The following is a 14,828-nucleotide window of genomic DNA, read 5'->3' on the forward strand; positions in this document are numbered from 1 at the left end:
AATTAAATAAATGAAAAAATTTATACAACAATAACATTGTAAAGACAAAGAATTTAGAAAACTGTAAGAAATATAATCGATATAGTGACCATCCATGATTCCAGAGGACCAACAATGGAACAAGCTGTCCACTTATGACAGTGAGGTGACAGATTCAAGGTACAGAATGAAACTTTTTTTAAATCATGGACCATAAGGGAATTTGTTTTGCTTGACCATACACATTTATCGTAGTGCATTTTTCTTCACCACTACCACCTCCCCATGGGGTAAGAGGTGGGAAGGAAAGAAAATGTACTTTTGTTCATTAAAAAAATAAAACCTCACTTGAAAAAGACAACATCAAACAACAATAAAACTCATGTTATACACAATAGACAGCACAAGGTAGCACCATTCACTAACCATTCAACAAACAGTTCTTTATTATTATTTTTCTCACTTGTTTTCAGGAAGTATGTCATAGATTTAGGTTTGTGTGCTGTGTTAAATCAAAATGCATCAATAAAATAGTTATTTATAGATGATCTAAAAATAATGATTCTTAGTGTCTTCATTTTCCACCACTTCACTATTGTCATTGCAGGAATAGAGGAGAGCTAGAAGGGTAGGGAACCATTTTTAACTTTTTCTTTGTTTCATTTTCAAAAAAAATTCATCATCAGCTGCCACCTAGCATCTTCTTTAGACTTAGCTGCATTGGTTCCCAGATAACAGACTCTATCTGTTACCAGGTTATCCTCAGGGCTTCCTCCATTATGGAACAATTGTCAGAACTTACCCTCACTGGCATTTGAGAACAGTCATATCCACACTTTAATAAGCAATCAGAGTAGGATTTTGTTATTAGGGGAATGCAGACTGATAATTATTCCCAAAGGTGCTACAGTCACAAATATTGATGACCAAGAAAAGAAATATCACCAAAGTCCTTGGCATTGTCAAATGGGTCAGCATCAGAAATTGGTATCATTGGGATTTTTAATGGGGACCTTAAAGAAGAAGCATGACATCTGCTTTGCCACTGCATCTTAAGGAGCATGGGACCTTTCCTAAGACTTACAGCTAAAACCTTCCTTATATGTTGCTTCCCCCATCAGAATGGGAGAGCCTTGAAAAGCATGGACTATCTTACTTTTCTATTTGTCAGAGTTTAGTTCAGTGCTTTGCTTGTAAGAGTTTAATAAATGCTTCATTTTTTCATTCATTCATTCATGTTCCAAGATGTTATAGTCTAGTAGTTTTCCAATGCACCAAACCACATGATAACTCTCTCTTGATTCAGACATCAAAAAGAGGACCTCAAACTCCCAACTAAATGTGCCTCTTCAATGAGGAGAGCATTGCTGTTGTTGGCACTATATGACCAATTTTTGTGGTATCTTGTTGCAAACCTATGAAAGCATTTTCACCAAGTTTGTCCAATTGTCCTGACCTTTCTCTCAGGTGAGATTCCAGGGGTTCCTACCTACTTGTGCTAACATAATGCATGTCCTTAATCTAAATGAAAGTGAAATACTCTGATTAAGGACTAGTAAAACTTCAGTAATGGAACTTCAAAGTGTTTTATTTCATCTCCTGTCTCTTCTCAAAATTAGTTCTGACTTCTGGTTGGACTTGGTTTTATCCCATCTAAAAATTCTCTCTGCTGCTCTATCCATCTGACCTCAGCTGCCACAAGTACTTGGGGGGGGGAGTATTAAATAAAAAACATAGAAGCATTCAAAGACCAAGCATTACTGATTTTCTTTAGCATGCAGAACACTGCACTGAACAGTCATAGAATTATGAGAAATGATAGAGAGGAAATAGAAGACCTACTAACCATTTTCATGTATCCTCTAGTCTAGCTACCTAAAGCAGCTTGGTATAGTGAAGGTGCAGAGGGGAACAGGATCTGGAACCAAATGAGACCTTGCTAGTTGTATGGCCACAGGCAAGGGTCACCTAACCTCTCTGCCAAGACTGTCTTCTGGGCTGTAAAATGAGGGCATGGATTGGATGAACTCTAAGGTCCCTTCCAGCTTTAGATATGATACTATGATTGATTCGGTTCTCTGAAAATATTGCTGGAAAGAGACAAATCCTTTCATTCTCATGAAGCACACCTGCCTTTTGGTTCATTTTAGCTAATACTAGCTAGCATCTATATAGCACTTTAAGGATTATAAATTACTTTATATATCCAATAGTATTTCATTTGATCCTCACAATAGTGCTATAATGTTGGTACTATCATCATTGCTATTTTACAGATGAGCAAACTGAAGCTATGAGGTTACTTGACTTGCCTTAGGTCTACACAACCATTAAGTATCTGAAGCAAAATTTGGATTCAAGTTTTTCTGACTCCAAACCCAAAACTGCACCATCTAGCTACCTACACCTTTGGGGGCATCTCCATTTTCAACACGTCATTGGATTGCTCTCTTTAAACATCTGACTAGGTCTACTAAGCCCCTAGTATGACAACTCTACTGTGGGCTTTCCCCCCCCCAATAGTGTCCAGGGGAGATCTAGCCTTGGCTTGCTTTTTTAGCTATATAAATGGACATGAGAGCTTTTTTAAGTATAGAGGGAACTGTGATACTACCAAATGAATGTAAAAGTTCCAGAATTCTAACTCTATGGATTTTTTTTTCTTCTTTTAGTGTAACATGATTACAAATTTTCTATTTACAAGGCCCAGAACAGAGACATGCAAAAAGAGGAATAACACAAGATAGTAACCAATATGGCAGTTCCATCAGCTCAATAGCTCTGCAGTTTGGGAACAAAATAGTTATTTGGATCATGGTAATGCTTCATTGCTCACACTATCACTTTAATGAACAAGCAAAATCATTGTTCTCTAGAGACTTTCCCATGAAGGTTAATGATCATCCTGTGGTCATTAAATCTGGACCCCAAGAATGGCTTCCAACCCCTACCCAGAAGACATACAGCACACAACAGAGCAGTTTGTAATATAAATTTATTCACCATTGAGAAAGGAATTTTTGACTAACCCCACAACAGAGATTGAGCATATGGAAAGAGAGGATGGATGGAATGGTGGAAAAGGAGAAAAAGAAGGACCATCAGGTCTGTGAATCCTTGGACAGATAACTTTCTCTACTGGTAACCAAAATACGCTCCTCTACAAATTATCCTGCAACACAGAAAGGAGAAAAGGAATTATGTTTTGCATGTACAAACAACTTTGGACTGAAGTTAATATGTATCTGTCAGTGTGAAAATAGTATATATCATTGAGGAAACTTTATCAAACTATAAGAGACATGAAAGTGACACAACTATTTTCTAATTACATTTTGGTAATAATCCCCTTCCCAGGGAACACTAAAGATTTATATTAGAACTAATTATCCTCCCCTGGAAACAACCTTTGAATTCTCCTCTCTACTCAACCTACACAAGGACAAATAAGACTAAACCCATTAAAATGGGGGTAGATGTACAAATGCTCTACGTTTCTGGAATGCTGGCTTAAGATAATTTATTCTGGTGTTTTTAGAGAGAAATTTTCTGACTGCCTGTTACTTGGTGTTTGTGTAGACAACCAAAATGTCTGGGCCTGTTCACTAGAAGGTAGAGGTGTTAGAAAACAAATAGTACCCTCTTTCTGACATGCTCAGAGCAGGCAAATAAAAATTGGTTTGGGTTATTTTAAGGATCTTAAAGAGATCCCTAGTGTGGATCACTACTGAAGAACAGAATTGAGAACAAATGCCACAGAGACCAAATCCTACCTTCAGAATAGGATAAATATCTGATGTGCCTCCTAGGAAAAAAATAACCCTCCTCTGCTACCTTTCTAGAGCATCCTCTCACTGCCCTCAATGAACTCAGGAGACTAGTAGAATATGAGTGTATACCTCCTGGACAATTGTTATGATGAAGGAGATAATAAAGTAAGATGGTTTGCCCATGAGCAAAAGGTAACAGATGGAAGAAAGGTTTCATACTTCCCCAAATATAAATGGAATAGATCCCACCTCTCCCTTTCTTCCAAATCCAAGCACTGCTCCACCTGTTCTACTTTATCAGAAGCCATACTTGTTGGCCATAAATTCCTTTAAAGAGCAGAGTATGTCCCCCAGACATTTTTCAAAGTTATTCCTAAGAATACCTCAACATTGTCAGGGTTAGCACATTTTCTCCTTATGTTTTGTTCTTTGTCATATATAGGACAAAAGACAGAAAAAAGAAGAAAAACTCTGTTCGTCAAATGCCAAGTAGTTATGTCGTGTCACTATGGTACCGGCATCTTGGGCTACAGAAGTCATATCTCTCATGCTATTGATTTCAATGAACAACAGTGATAAAAAGGGATTTACCTTCTTAAGCATCTTCACACATGTATCTAAGAAAAGAAAGAAAAGTCAGTGAGAACCAGAGAGGGTGAAGGGGTTCCAGAGTCTAGAAAGACTCCAATGTTTCAGAGTAGGATGATTCTTCCCCCAGGAAAGATAGAAGTGTTTTTACCATCATAGATCAACATGAATGCATTATCCCTGGAGATCCCAACTTTTTCACTTATTTCTCTTAATCTCTTCAAACCTTCATCAGTGTTCTTCAGATTTCGACCTATAAGCAAAGTATACAAAGTAGATGGGTTTACTTGGAATTTGGGAACCATTTAAGAATTGCAAAGAACAGGGAATGGGAAAATTTCTTACAGAAGGAGGAAAAAAGGAATCATAATGCTAAGGAGTCAATGTTCCCAGTGGTAGGATGTTAAAAGAAATTATCATCCTGGAAACTGGGCTAATCATGAAGCAAGGACTGGCAGTAATCCCTCTCCATCAGAAACTGTATCAGTGTTGCTTGTACGCAAAACCCCATTGGCTTCCCAAAATGGTGGCCACTAATTCTCCCCCTCCCTTCTGGAGTACAAAAAAAGGAAGGTTAAGTGTTTGGGGAACAGCAAGTATAAAACTCAGATCTGAGGAGTTAAGAGCTGATCTTACAAGTGAAGAAAGCTATTTGTGCTACATTCCCCCCTTCCCAATCCATGGAAATCTATGTTTGAGACTGATTGAAGGCTCAGCTTCCTTGGGCACAGACTGATCTTTCTGCTTTTAATTGATTTTTCTCAGATCTCCCACAGCCACTTTGCTTCCTTCAGGTCAAAATCCCTCTGACTCCAGCTTTTTGGTCCCAGCACGTACTGAAAAGCTCCAGGATATTAAGCTTCATCCCTTTCCTTAGGATGGAAACATTTATTATGGCATAAGTCTTATAGTCTGTCTCTATCACATATGCTTCTCTAGACCCTGTAAAAGAAAACAAAAGAAATACTATCCTTTAATATTTGAAATAACTGAGCTGAAAACAAAGCAAACAATTTAGACAATGTATGGTGAGAGGAGAGATGCATCAAACTGACAAAGGTGGTAAAAGGTGAAAATGTTCAATGGTGGTAGGGCTATGTGAAATGAAGCATACTAATTCACTGCTGGTGAAACTATGAATTGGCTTGTTTGGTTTGGGAAGCAATAAGGGACTATACAATAAAACAATATACAATAAAAAGTTATAAAATATGTTCCTACTCAAAATTTTCAAAAATGCTCATACTTTCTGACCCAGTGAACCCTCTCTCAGTTTTATACCCTAAATAAGGAACTAATAAGAAGAAAAAGTCTATGCATATAAAATATCCAAAGGAGCATTGTATATAATGGGGGTGGAAGCTGGAAATAAATTGTCGCATATGCATATAAAGGAATATTGTTATTCTGTATAGAGAGATTTATGAAGAATTCAAAAATACACAGGAAGACCTAAAGCAATACAGAATGATAGAAGCATAGATGAAAGAGTTCTAGACTTTCTGGTTACAACTCTATAAATAAAGACCATCTTAAAATGCTATCAAACCCAGGTGAAACGTGAGTGACATTACTAGTTACCTTGTTAAAACTAAAACACAGCCTTCTTGCCTTTCAATAAGCAGTTAATAATAAAGTTGCTTGTGCAATCACTCTTTTGTGTTGTTTGGTTTCATTGCTTTCCAGAAATTAACTTTTGTTTTTTATTAGTTTGTTTTGTTTCTCTCTTTTCTCAAAATAAAATTCAGCAATTTAAGAAAAAAAAAGTGGTGGAATGCTCTCCTCTTGTTTTTCCTGTGTCTCTAAAGCAGCTGAGCTCATTACAAAGTATGGGGACCTCTCACCCCAAGTAACCAGGCTTGACATTCTACCAGTCACTTCCTACCCCAGGCCATGGCTGCTGTAGCTATTTTTTTTTGGTGGGGCATTGAGGGTTAAGTGACTTGCCCAGGGTCACACAGCTAGTAAGTGTCAAGTGTCTGAATCCAGGGCCAGTGCTTTATCCACCCCACCTAGAAGCCTTAGAAAAATGAAGAGTCTAATGAGGACAAACTTTCTGGTAAGGTTATGTGAAAGGACACATACACACACACACACACACACATATATATGTATGTACATGTGCCTATATAGGTATGTACATATATACATACATGTGTATATTCACATGCATGTATATGTGTACATCTATATTGAAGTAGCATATGGAAAAGTGAAGTGATGCAGAAGCAGTAATATTGTAATGATGATCAACTATGAAAGACTTAACTACTCTGATCAATACAATGATCCAAGATAATTCCAAAAGAACCATGATGAAAAATACAATCCACCTCCACTGAGAGAACTAATGAACTACATGCAGATTAAAACATACTTTTTCACTTTATGTTTCTTGCTTATTATTGTTTTTTGTTTTGTTTTACAACATGACTAATATAGAAACAGGAAGCTAGGTGGTACAGTGGATAGAGTTCTGGGCCTGGAATCAGGAAGATTCATCTTCCTGAGTTCAAATATGGCCTCAGACACTTACTAACTGTGTGAGCCTGGGCAAGTCACTTAATCCTATTTACCTCAATCTCCTCATCTGTAAAATGAACTGGAGAAGGAAATGGTAAACCACTCCAGAATCTTTGTCAGGTAAACCCCAAGTGGGGTCACAGAGAGACAAGTGAAATGGAAAAACAGAACAAAGGGCCTGAGGTTTTCCAGAGCATAAAAGGCAACATGATATAGTGGAAAGAGAACTGACTTTGCAGTCAGAGTATGTGAGTTCAAATCCTGCCTCTGAGGCTTACTACTGGTAAGTTGTCCTATTACTAGGAAAAGTTCCCTTCTCTGGGTCTCAGTTTCTCCATGTGTAAAAAGGGGAGGAGTGGAAAATGAACTAAATGTCTTTTCAGGACTCTTCCAGATCTAGAACTACACTCTTAATGGGATATGACAAGATCAAGTAGTCAGATTGTTATCTTCAGAGGAAATGATTGGGTGGAGTTTCATAGGATAGAATGGGGCCTCTGGAGCTAATAAATAAAAAGGTCAGAGCCTCAGCTGTGAACCCTGATGCAATATCACGAGAATGTCGAACCAAACCACCCTCCTGAGACCAAGCAAGTCCCCATGATTATTGATGGTACTTACCAGAAAATACAAACTTCCCTGGAATGTCCACTTTTTTGCCCAAAATAGTTTCCTTAACACACTCTCGTGATCTAGAGGGCAACAGAATAGCTGTCAGACCAATTCTTCTCCCAGAAAATCTCCCAAAAGAATCCCTCCCAACACTGTCCCTTTTGATCCTTTCATAGCCACCCTCCCAAGACAAGTCCACTGAAGATTCAGAGCAAGGATATCTCTGCTAAATGCTTAGGCAAAAACCTTCAGAAATAGCTAGCCTAACAGGCCAGGGAGCCACTCAGGGCCAGGTAAGCTACCTACGGAGGTTACCACAGTCCAACCTTCATGTCCTGTGATCACTGTGGCATAACAGGGCTTTGACTCTCATTTCCCTTTGTCAGATTCCAGGGAGAATAAGTTCATTGTCCAAGCAAGGGCTTTGTGGTAGAAGATGAGGAATAAGAGAGTTCAGTAAGAAGGAGTTATAGCAAAGTGTCTCCCCCTTTTTGTATTTGAATGAATGAAATCTTACATGTCAGTCAATTAGCAAACATTTATCAAGTGTCTATTAGGTGCCAGCAACTATACTAAGGACAGATGTGTGTATATGTATACATACTATATGTACTATTTAATAACGATTAGGAGCAGCTAGGTGGCGCAGTAGATAGAGCACCGGCCCTGGAGTCAGGAGTACCTGGGTTCAAATCCGGCCTCAGACACTTAACACTTACTAGCTGTGTGACCCTGGGCAAGTCACTTAACCCCAATTGCCTCACTAAAAAAATAAATAAATAAATAACGATTTATAGGCTGGTAGCTTATTGTGACTGGATATAAGAGGCCTGGCTATGTCATCAAAGAGACCTAAGATGTCTCTGAGACTAAGAAAAAAGGGATCAAATAGAAGAAAATAAATATTCAGGCTACAGTGAAGGAAAGTTAGAAGGAACAAAAGAGAGTAGCTCAAATGTTTTAGAAAATATGAGATATTACTAATTGTTCACATTTGTACAGCAATATAAAATTTAGAAAGTATCTTACCACAATCCTGTCAGTTATTGCAAGTATTATTATTTCCATTTTACAGATGAGAAAAGTGAACTAAAAAAGTGGGTAAGTAAAGCCCTCCACAGTTCGCAGAACTAGGATTCAAGCCTGGCCTTCCCTCATTTCAAGGCCAGTGTCCTTTCCATTATAGCATGAAACCTTACTTAACTAAAGGAGTAAGAAAGTAGAATGCACGACTGAGAAAGTTTACACACTTTTCAGGAAACTTAGGACCAAGCTACAATTATAGTATGGAGAAGAGAGAAGAATCCCCCTATGAAAGGTGCTGGACAGAGAGTCCAATGGAAATCAGTTAAAAACAGCACCCAAATCTGAATTCAGAAGCTATTTCTCCTAATGGACAATAATAGATTGACTTGCATTCGATTAGAAGCATTCTTGATTTCTTAATCCATTAAAATTGTCTTGCACAATGTCTCAGACTCATTTTCTCCTCATTGTCTATAGTAAGGAAGTTGACATTTCATTAAAACAACTAGCCAGAGAGAGCATTGCTATCATAAACCAATCATCAGGGTGAGACTCCATTGTCAACACTTACTTGTCGTAAATAGTTTTCACTCTTATATTATTTTCCATTGGTGTCACAATTGCAGCTCCCAACCTCTTGATACCTTTTTGCTTCAAGAACATGTCAGAACTGGAGGATATTCCAACTTCATACCAGAAGCCTGAAAACTGAAGGGAACAGCTCATGTGGAAGAAGCCCATTCTTTTCCCCCTGGAGAGTGCAGGGAAGACAATTCTGCAGTTCACAGGTATAGATCCCATGAGTCCTATTGGCATTTCTTGTTGAGGCAGGAATGACTGTACACATCATGACTATGTTCTAGATAAAAGCAACAGGGAGCCTCTTTCTAAACATGAGAAGGAATATTGGGATCACTGTATTATTCCCTTATTTTTATGCAACACATTTTATTCAGCCATTCCCCAGATGTTGAGGACAGTCTTTTCCACTTGTTTTCTATTATAAATAGTACCTTATTCTTAATCCCATGCATTTAGAGCTAGAAGGGACGTCAAAAGTCATCTAGAACAAGCCCTTCAATTTACATATGAGGAAACTGAGGCTAAGCAGTTATAGAATTTTGTTAAAGTCACTCAGAGAAAACGTTGAAAAGCTAGAATGTGAACCTTAATCTTCTGACTCCCATACCAGTGTTCTCTTCCTCTGTACCCCAAAGCTTTCCCTTTAAGGTCATGAGAATATTATCTTTGTACCCCCACATAAAAAAATGTACCCAAGTCTGAGTGGATGAAAGATGAGTTTGGCAAACCACAGCCAGAATGTCTTCTAGGAAAATTAGATTTCCCCCAAGGGCAGGTAGGTGGTGCAGTAGATATAGCACCTACCCTGAAGTCAGGAGTTCCTGAGTTCAAATCCAGCCTTAGATACTTGACATTTACTAGCTCTCTGACCCTGGGCAAGTCACTTAATCCCAATTGTCTCCAAAAAAAAAAAAGAAAGAAAGAAAGACTTCCCTAAATGTGCCTGTCCTAATACAGAGAAGAGCAATAATACATAATGGAGGAGCTCCTGAATCGCCATCCACCAGAACCTTTCAGTAGGTACTATTTTCCTGGAGATTCTCTGTCCCAAGTATAAAATTCATTTCCAGGTTATGATCGCCTTTGTCTTCCTCCCCTTGAAGTGATACCTGAGCAGGACAGGTCTCAAAAGCCACAAGGGTTCTGTCTGGGAGGGAATTCTGGGATGGCAGAGAAGGTTCCCACTACTGCTGAGTGACTGCCCACCCTGGGCAAACCTTAACCAAGTCTCTCCCTCTCCCCCACTGACTATAGCCTTGATATTCACCCCCAAAGTAGAAAACATACATTACCTTTACTAAATCAAATTTCTCTTTAGGGAACACTGCTTGTGCCTTTAATATGATGAGCATCCCTAGGAGAATACTTAGCAGAATGGTCTTCATTCTCTCTGCTGTCTGCCCCAAGCAGCCTCAGGAACCAATGATGTCTGAAGGAAGGAAGAGTCACAGGTGCCTTGCAGTCCCTGAATTTATACTCTTCTGCATGAGATTGTTATGCAATAGCTGCAAAGAGCTCACTAAGCAAATCTTGGCCATAGGTCAGAGCTAACTAAATTTTCCCAACAGGTAGAGCTCAATCAGATTTGGACCCACACCTACCAAAATGGGTGTTGGCATTCCGGGCTGAAGAACACCATCTGCCATGGGGAGAATCTCCTTTGCCCAGGAGTTATTATTATAACTCCTAGAAGTGTGATGTCCTCAAAATCAATCAATCAATCAATAAGCATTTATACTGTACTAGGAGCTGGGAACACAGTAATTCATCCTCAAAGGGCTTACATTCTATTAGGGGAGACAACATGTACATAAGTACATGTACTAAGTATTTGGGGGAGGGGGCACAGTTTGGGACAAATATAGTCCTAGCTATGGCTTCTTTTGGAGCCCCTTATTCTGTGCTTTTAGACTATGCAATCTGGACAAAGAAGCAGGAGAGTGAAGCGTTTAGAGTAAAAATCAAACCTATGCTATTCATTATCCCGCTGTCCCATTCTGATCACACTCTTTAGAGTCAGGATACTCATCTAATTACAGGCATAGTTTCAGACACAGTCCTGGAGGTGGCCTGATTTTGTTACCACCTGTTCCCAAAGGCTTAATTAGAACATACAGGGCCCTGAGGGCAAAAGTCAGGGTATTGATCACTCATCCCTGTAAAATCCTTGAGACAAAGAACAGACTATAATCAGTTCTTCTACATAACTAGGACTCCCAATAATAATGTCCAGGCTGATAGCAAAATGGTTCAGAAAGCAAATGGATCTCTTTGCTTTCTGCATCCCTAAAGCTTCAGACTCGTCTCCTTTTCCCTTTCCTCACTTTCTATCCCCTCTCTTGCCTCCAGAAAAGCTATTTTTCTTTTATTCCAAAGTGGAAATGTATTTCTCCTTTAGTTGAGATAGGGGGAAAGGGAGAAAGAAGGGCAAATGCAACTTGTGAACCACCTTTACATGGGCACACACGATCCTTCTAAATATTGGAGAGGATCTTCTGTGATGTCACCAATGTGGACATTCCTGCCAAGGCTGAAGGTTACCATCTGCCCATGTCTGTTCATCATTGCAACTCTTATCCATGTCCTCCCATGGGTTCACTCCAGGGGGTCCACCCAAAGTGCCAGGGGTCTTCTCTCCATTCTCCTAAGAATATCAATGAAGCATGCTAGTTGTCCATCAGCTATCCTATACCTCAACCACACAGAAGGGCTCAGTACCAGCAGTTCAGCCACATGGTGATAAATTCTTTGACCATAGCAGCTCCTTCTAAAAGTAAAAGAAGAAAGATAGAGAGGCATGGGTGAGAGAACCATGAAGAACACTCCCAAAGTCATTTCTATACTCAAAAGCATCTATGGGGGGCAGCTAGGTGGCACAGTAAATAAAGCACTGGTCCTGGATTCAGGAGGACCTAAGTTCAAATTTTGCCTCAGACACTTGACACTTACTAGCTGTGTGACTCTGGGCAAGTCACTTAACCCCCATTGCCCTGCCAAAAAAAAAAAAAAGCATCTATGCTCTCACAGATTTGGGAGTTATCTCTAATGATACAGTTCCTAATCTCTACATATCTGCCCACGTCCTTCCCATCCATGTCCTCCCAAAAGTTAACTATAGAAGGCCCACCAAACATGCTGGAAATCCCATCTCACATCCCCCATCTCGAAAGGTGCCTCTGGCCATTCTTCTGTCACCCCCCCACCCTCAACACACAACCAACCTAGCTTCTCCTACTGTCATACAATTCCTCATTGAAATAATTTACTTCTGATCTTTGGAGTGTGTCCAAGTTGTAGCACTGCTCAAACTCTTATAGGCCCTTCCCATGATCCTCTGGGCAATCCTCACCTTTGGTTCTTCAGAGGCAGTGGGGTCCTATGTTTTGGTCTCTGGCCACGGCAACTCCTTCTAATAGTTGGAGGGGAAGGGTAATGGAGTGTGATCCCTCCAAAGTGCTTTTGATCTCTCATTTTAATTGAGAGGACAGTGAGGTTATTTAAGAGGTGGGATTATAGCAAAAGCAAACAAACTTCAGTATACTCTGGGCAGGAGGGAGTGGGAGGACAAGGATAGGTAGAGGAAAGCCTTCTGTCTATAATACAGTTAGACAAGTCCCCCACACTGCCTTTCAACTAACTTCTGAGACCTCCCTACCCTTCTTCCAATATAATATGCTTCTCAAAGGAAAAACATAACCTTCAAAATCAGTTTAAAAAATAGGACATTTTAATAAAAAGGGGCAAAGGATCATCAAATTTAGCAGATATATTTATAAAACTATGCTATCTATCACAACCAACCCATACCCATTGCCCTCTTCTTCAACAGAGCCGAAAAAGCCAGCTCCTTTTCAGTGAACAGGCTACGTGGATTTTAGTCAACTACCTCCTTCCTATTGTCAAATAAACACTTCCAAACAAAGAGAAAAGTTCTCTTCACACACATGGTCTCTCTCTCTCTCTCTCTCTCTCTCTCTCTCTCTCTCTCTCTCTCTCTCTCACACACACACACACACACACACACACACAGACACACACACACAGTTGGGTAAATCATGGCTCCTATTTCCATATGTTTGATATATTTTTCTGGACTTTGGCCACTTTTGTAGATTTGGGGACCACAAAAGAGATAAGACAGACATGGGTTGAATCTCAATTTATTTATTTAGTAACAACGATCTCACAGGAGTAAGAGCAACAAAAATTAAGTTTTGTTCCTGCACGAGCTTCACGTCTCCCAATGTGTCCAGTGCAGCATCATGCTCACAGAAGGTACTTGGTCACTGACAGATGATTTCATTTCATTCCATCTGTTTCACTCTCCTACAGGCATCCAAATCCTTCCCTTGTGTATCTTCTGGCCCCTGTGTAAATCTGACCCTAACATGTTTCTCTCTTAATGAAGAAATAAGTCCAAATTCCTCCACCCGGGATGTCATCTTCACCACTGTCATCATCACCATTAACAATGTTTTCAGTAGTTTCTAACCTACCTTTCCAGCCTTTTCTCCCGCCTACTCCCATTTTTTCTGTTGTAGCATAGAAAGCTCACAATTCCAAGAATTTATCCTGATTTCCCCTACTTCCATCCCTTTGCTCACATCCTGCCTCCCCACCATCACTATCAATTATTAAAGTTCTTTGCCTCCTTCAAGACTGTTTAGTCACATCTTCCACAAAACCTTCCCTGATTCTCCGCCCCCCCCCCAAAAAAAACCCACACCTGGAATGATCTCTCCCCTCAACTCTACCAGCACTTTATGGTCTTTTTCTAGACACTTCCTGCATTCTATAATTTTGGTTATAGTTTTCTTCTACCAGACTGTATGATCCTTGAGGGCAAAGACTGAGTCTCATTTTTTCTGTTCTATGACCAAGCACAATACTTTGCACATTCCAGGTGCTAAATTAATGTTTGTTCAATCTTAATTTCAATTCATTCAGTGTTCTCTAGACTATAGTTTGGACCCGGGAAAGGAGCTGCTCCCAGGATTAGCCTTGCAGAGTTCAATTCTCTCCTGACTTCCCTACCACTGAGTTTCCATTGGCAAACATTATTTTTGGCTTAGTCACAGTAACTTTCCAGATCTATTACACATTACTTCCCTTCACATAAACTAGTGTCCAACCAAACCTACCTTCCTACCGTTCCTCATAGATATTACTCTATCTCCCATCTTTGTGCCTTTGCACAGTCTGTACTGCCAGGCCCAGGATACATTCACTTTTCACCTCTGCCTCTTAGGCTTCCTAGTTTCCTTCAAGACTCATCTCAAGGGGCAGCTAGGTAGTGCAGTGGATAGAGCACCGGCCCTAGATTCAGGAGGACCTGAGTTCAAATCCAGCCTCAGACACTTAACATTTACTAGCTGTGTGACCCTGGGCAAGTCACTTAATCCCAATTGTCCCGCAAAAAAAAAAAAAAAAAAAAAAAGACAGCCCAAGCACCCCCTTCTACATGAAGCCTCTCCTGGTGTCCTCAGCTACTAGCACCTCATGCAGAATTATCTTGAATCTATTTTGTAGACATTAAATACGTAAATACGTACACGTGGTCTCCTCCAGGTAGATTGTAAGCTCCTCAAGGAGAGGGACTGTTTAACTTTTGTCTTTGCATCCCTAAAACCCAGCATAGCTGCTGGCACACAGTAGGCATTCAATAAATGTTTGTTGATAGATTGACTGATGAATATTGATCCACATTGAGATGAAAATTCCCTATCTTTTTACACAAATTATTGTTTA

General features: G+C 39.7%; 1 protein-coding gene across 1 annotated transcript; it reads right to left on the reverse strand.

The window, feature by feature from the left end:
* Positions 1 to 2,957: 2,957 nt before the first annotated feature.
* Positions 2,958 to 10,577, reverse strand: LCN8 (lipocalin 8). Its single transcript, XM_043986257.1, has 7 exons — positions 10,373 to 10,577; positions 9,070 to 9,206; positions 7,482 to 7,552; positions 5,175 to 5,279; positions 4,489 to 4,590; positions 4,341 to 4,366; positions 2,958 to 3,151 (listed from the first exon to the last, which is right to left on the reverse strand). Exons 1-7 carry the CDS (start codon positions 10,463 to 10,465, stop codon positions 3,140 to 3,142), a joined length of 546 nt encoding a protein of 181 aa, XP_043842192.1. The 5' UTR covers positions 10,466 to 10,577; the 3' UTR covers positions 2,958 to 3,139.
* Positions 10,578 to 14,828: the final 4,251 nt, after the last annotated feature.

This window comes from Dromiciops gliroides, chromosome 2, assembly GCF_019393635.1.
Source record: "Dromiciops gliroides isolate mDroGli1 chromosome 2, mDroGli1.pri, whole genome shotgun sequence".
Taxonomy (NCBI): Eukaryota; Metazoa; Chordata; class Mammalia; order Microbiotheria; family Microbiotheriidae; genus Dromiciops; species Dromiciops gliroides.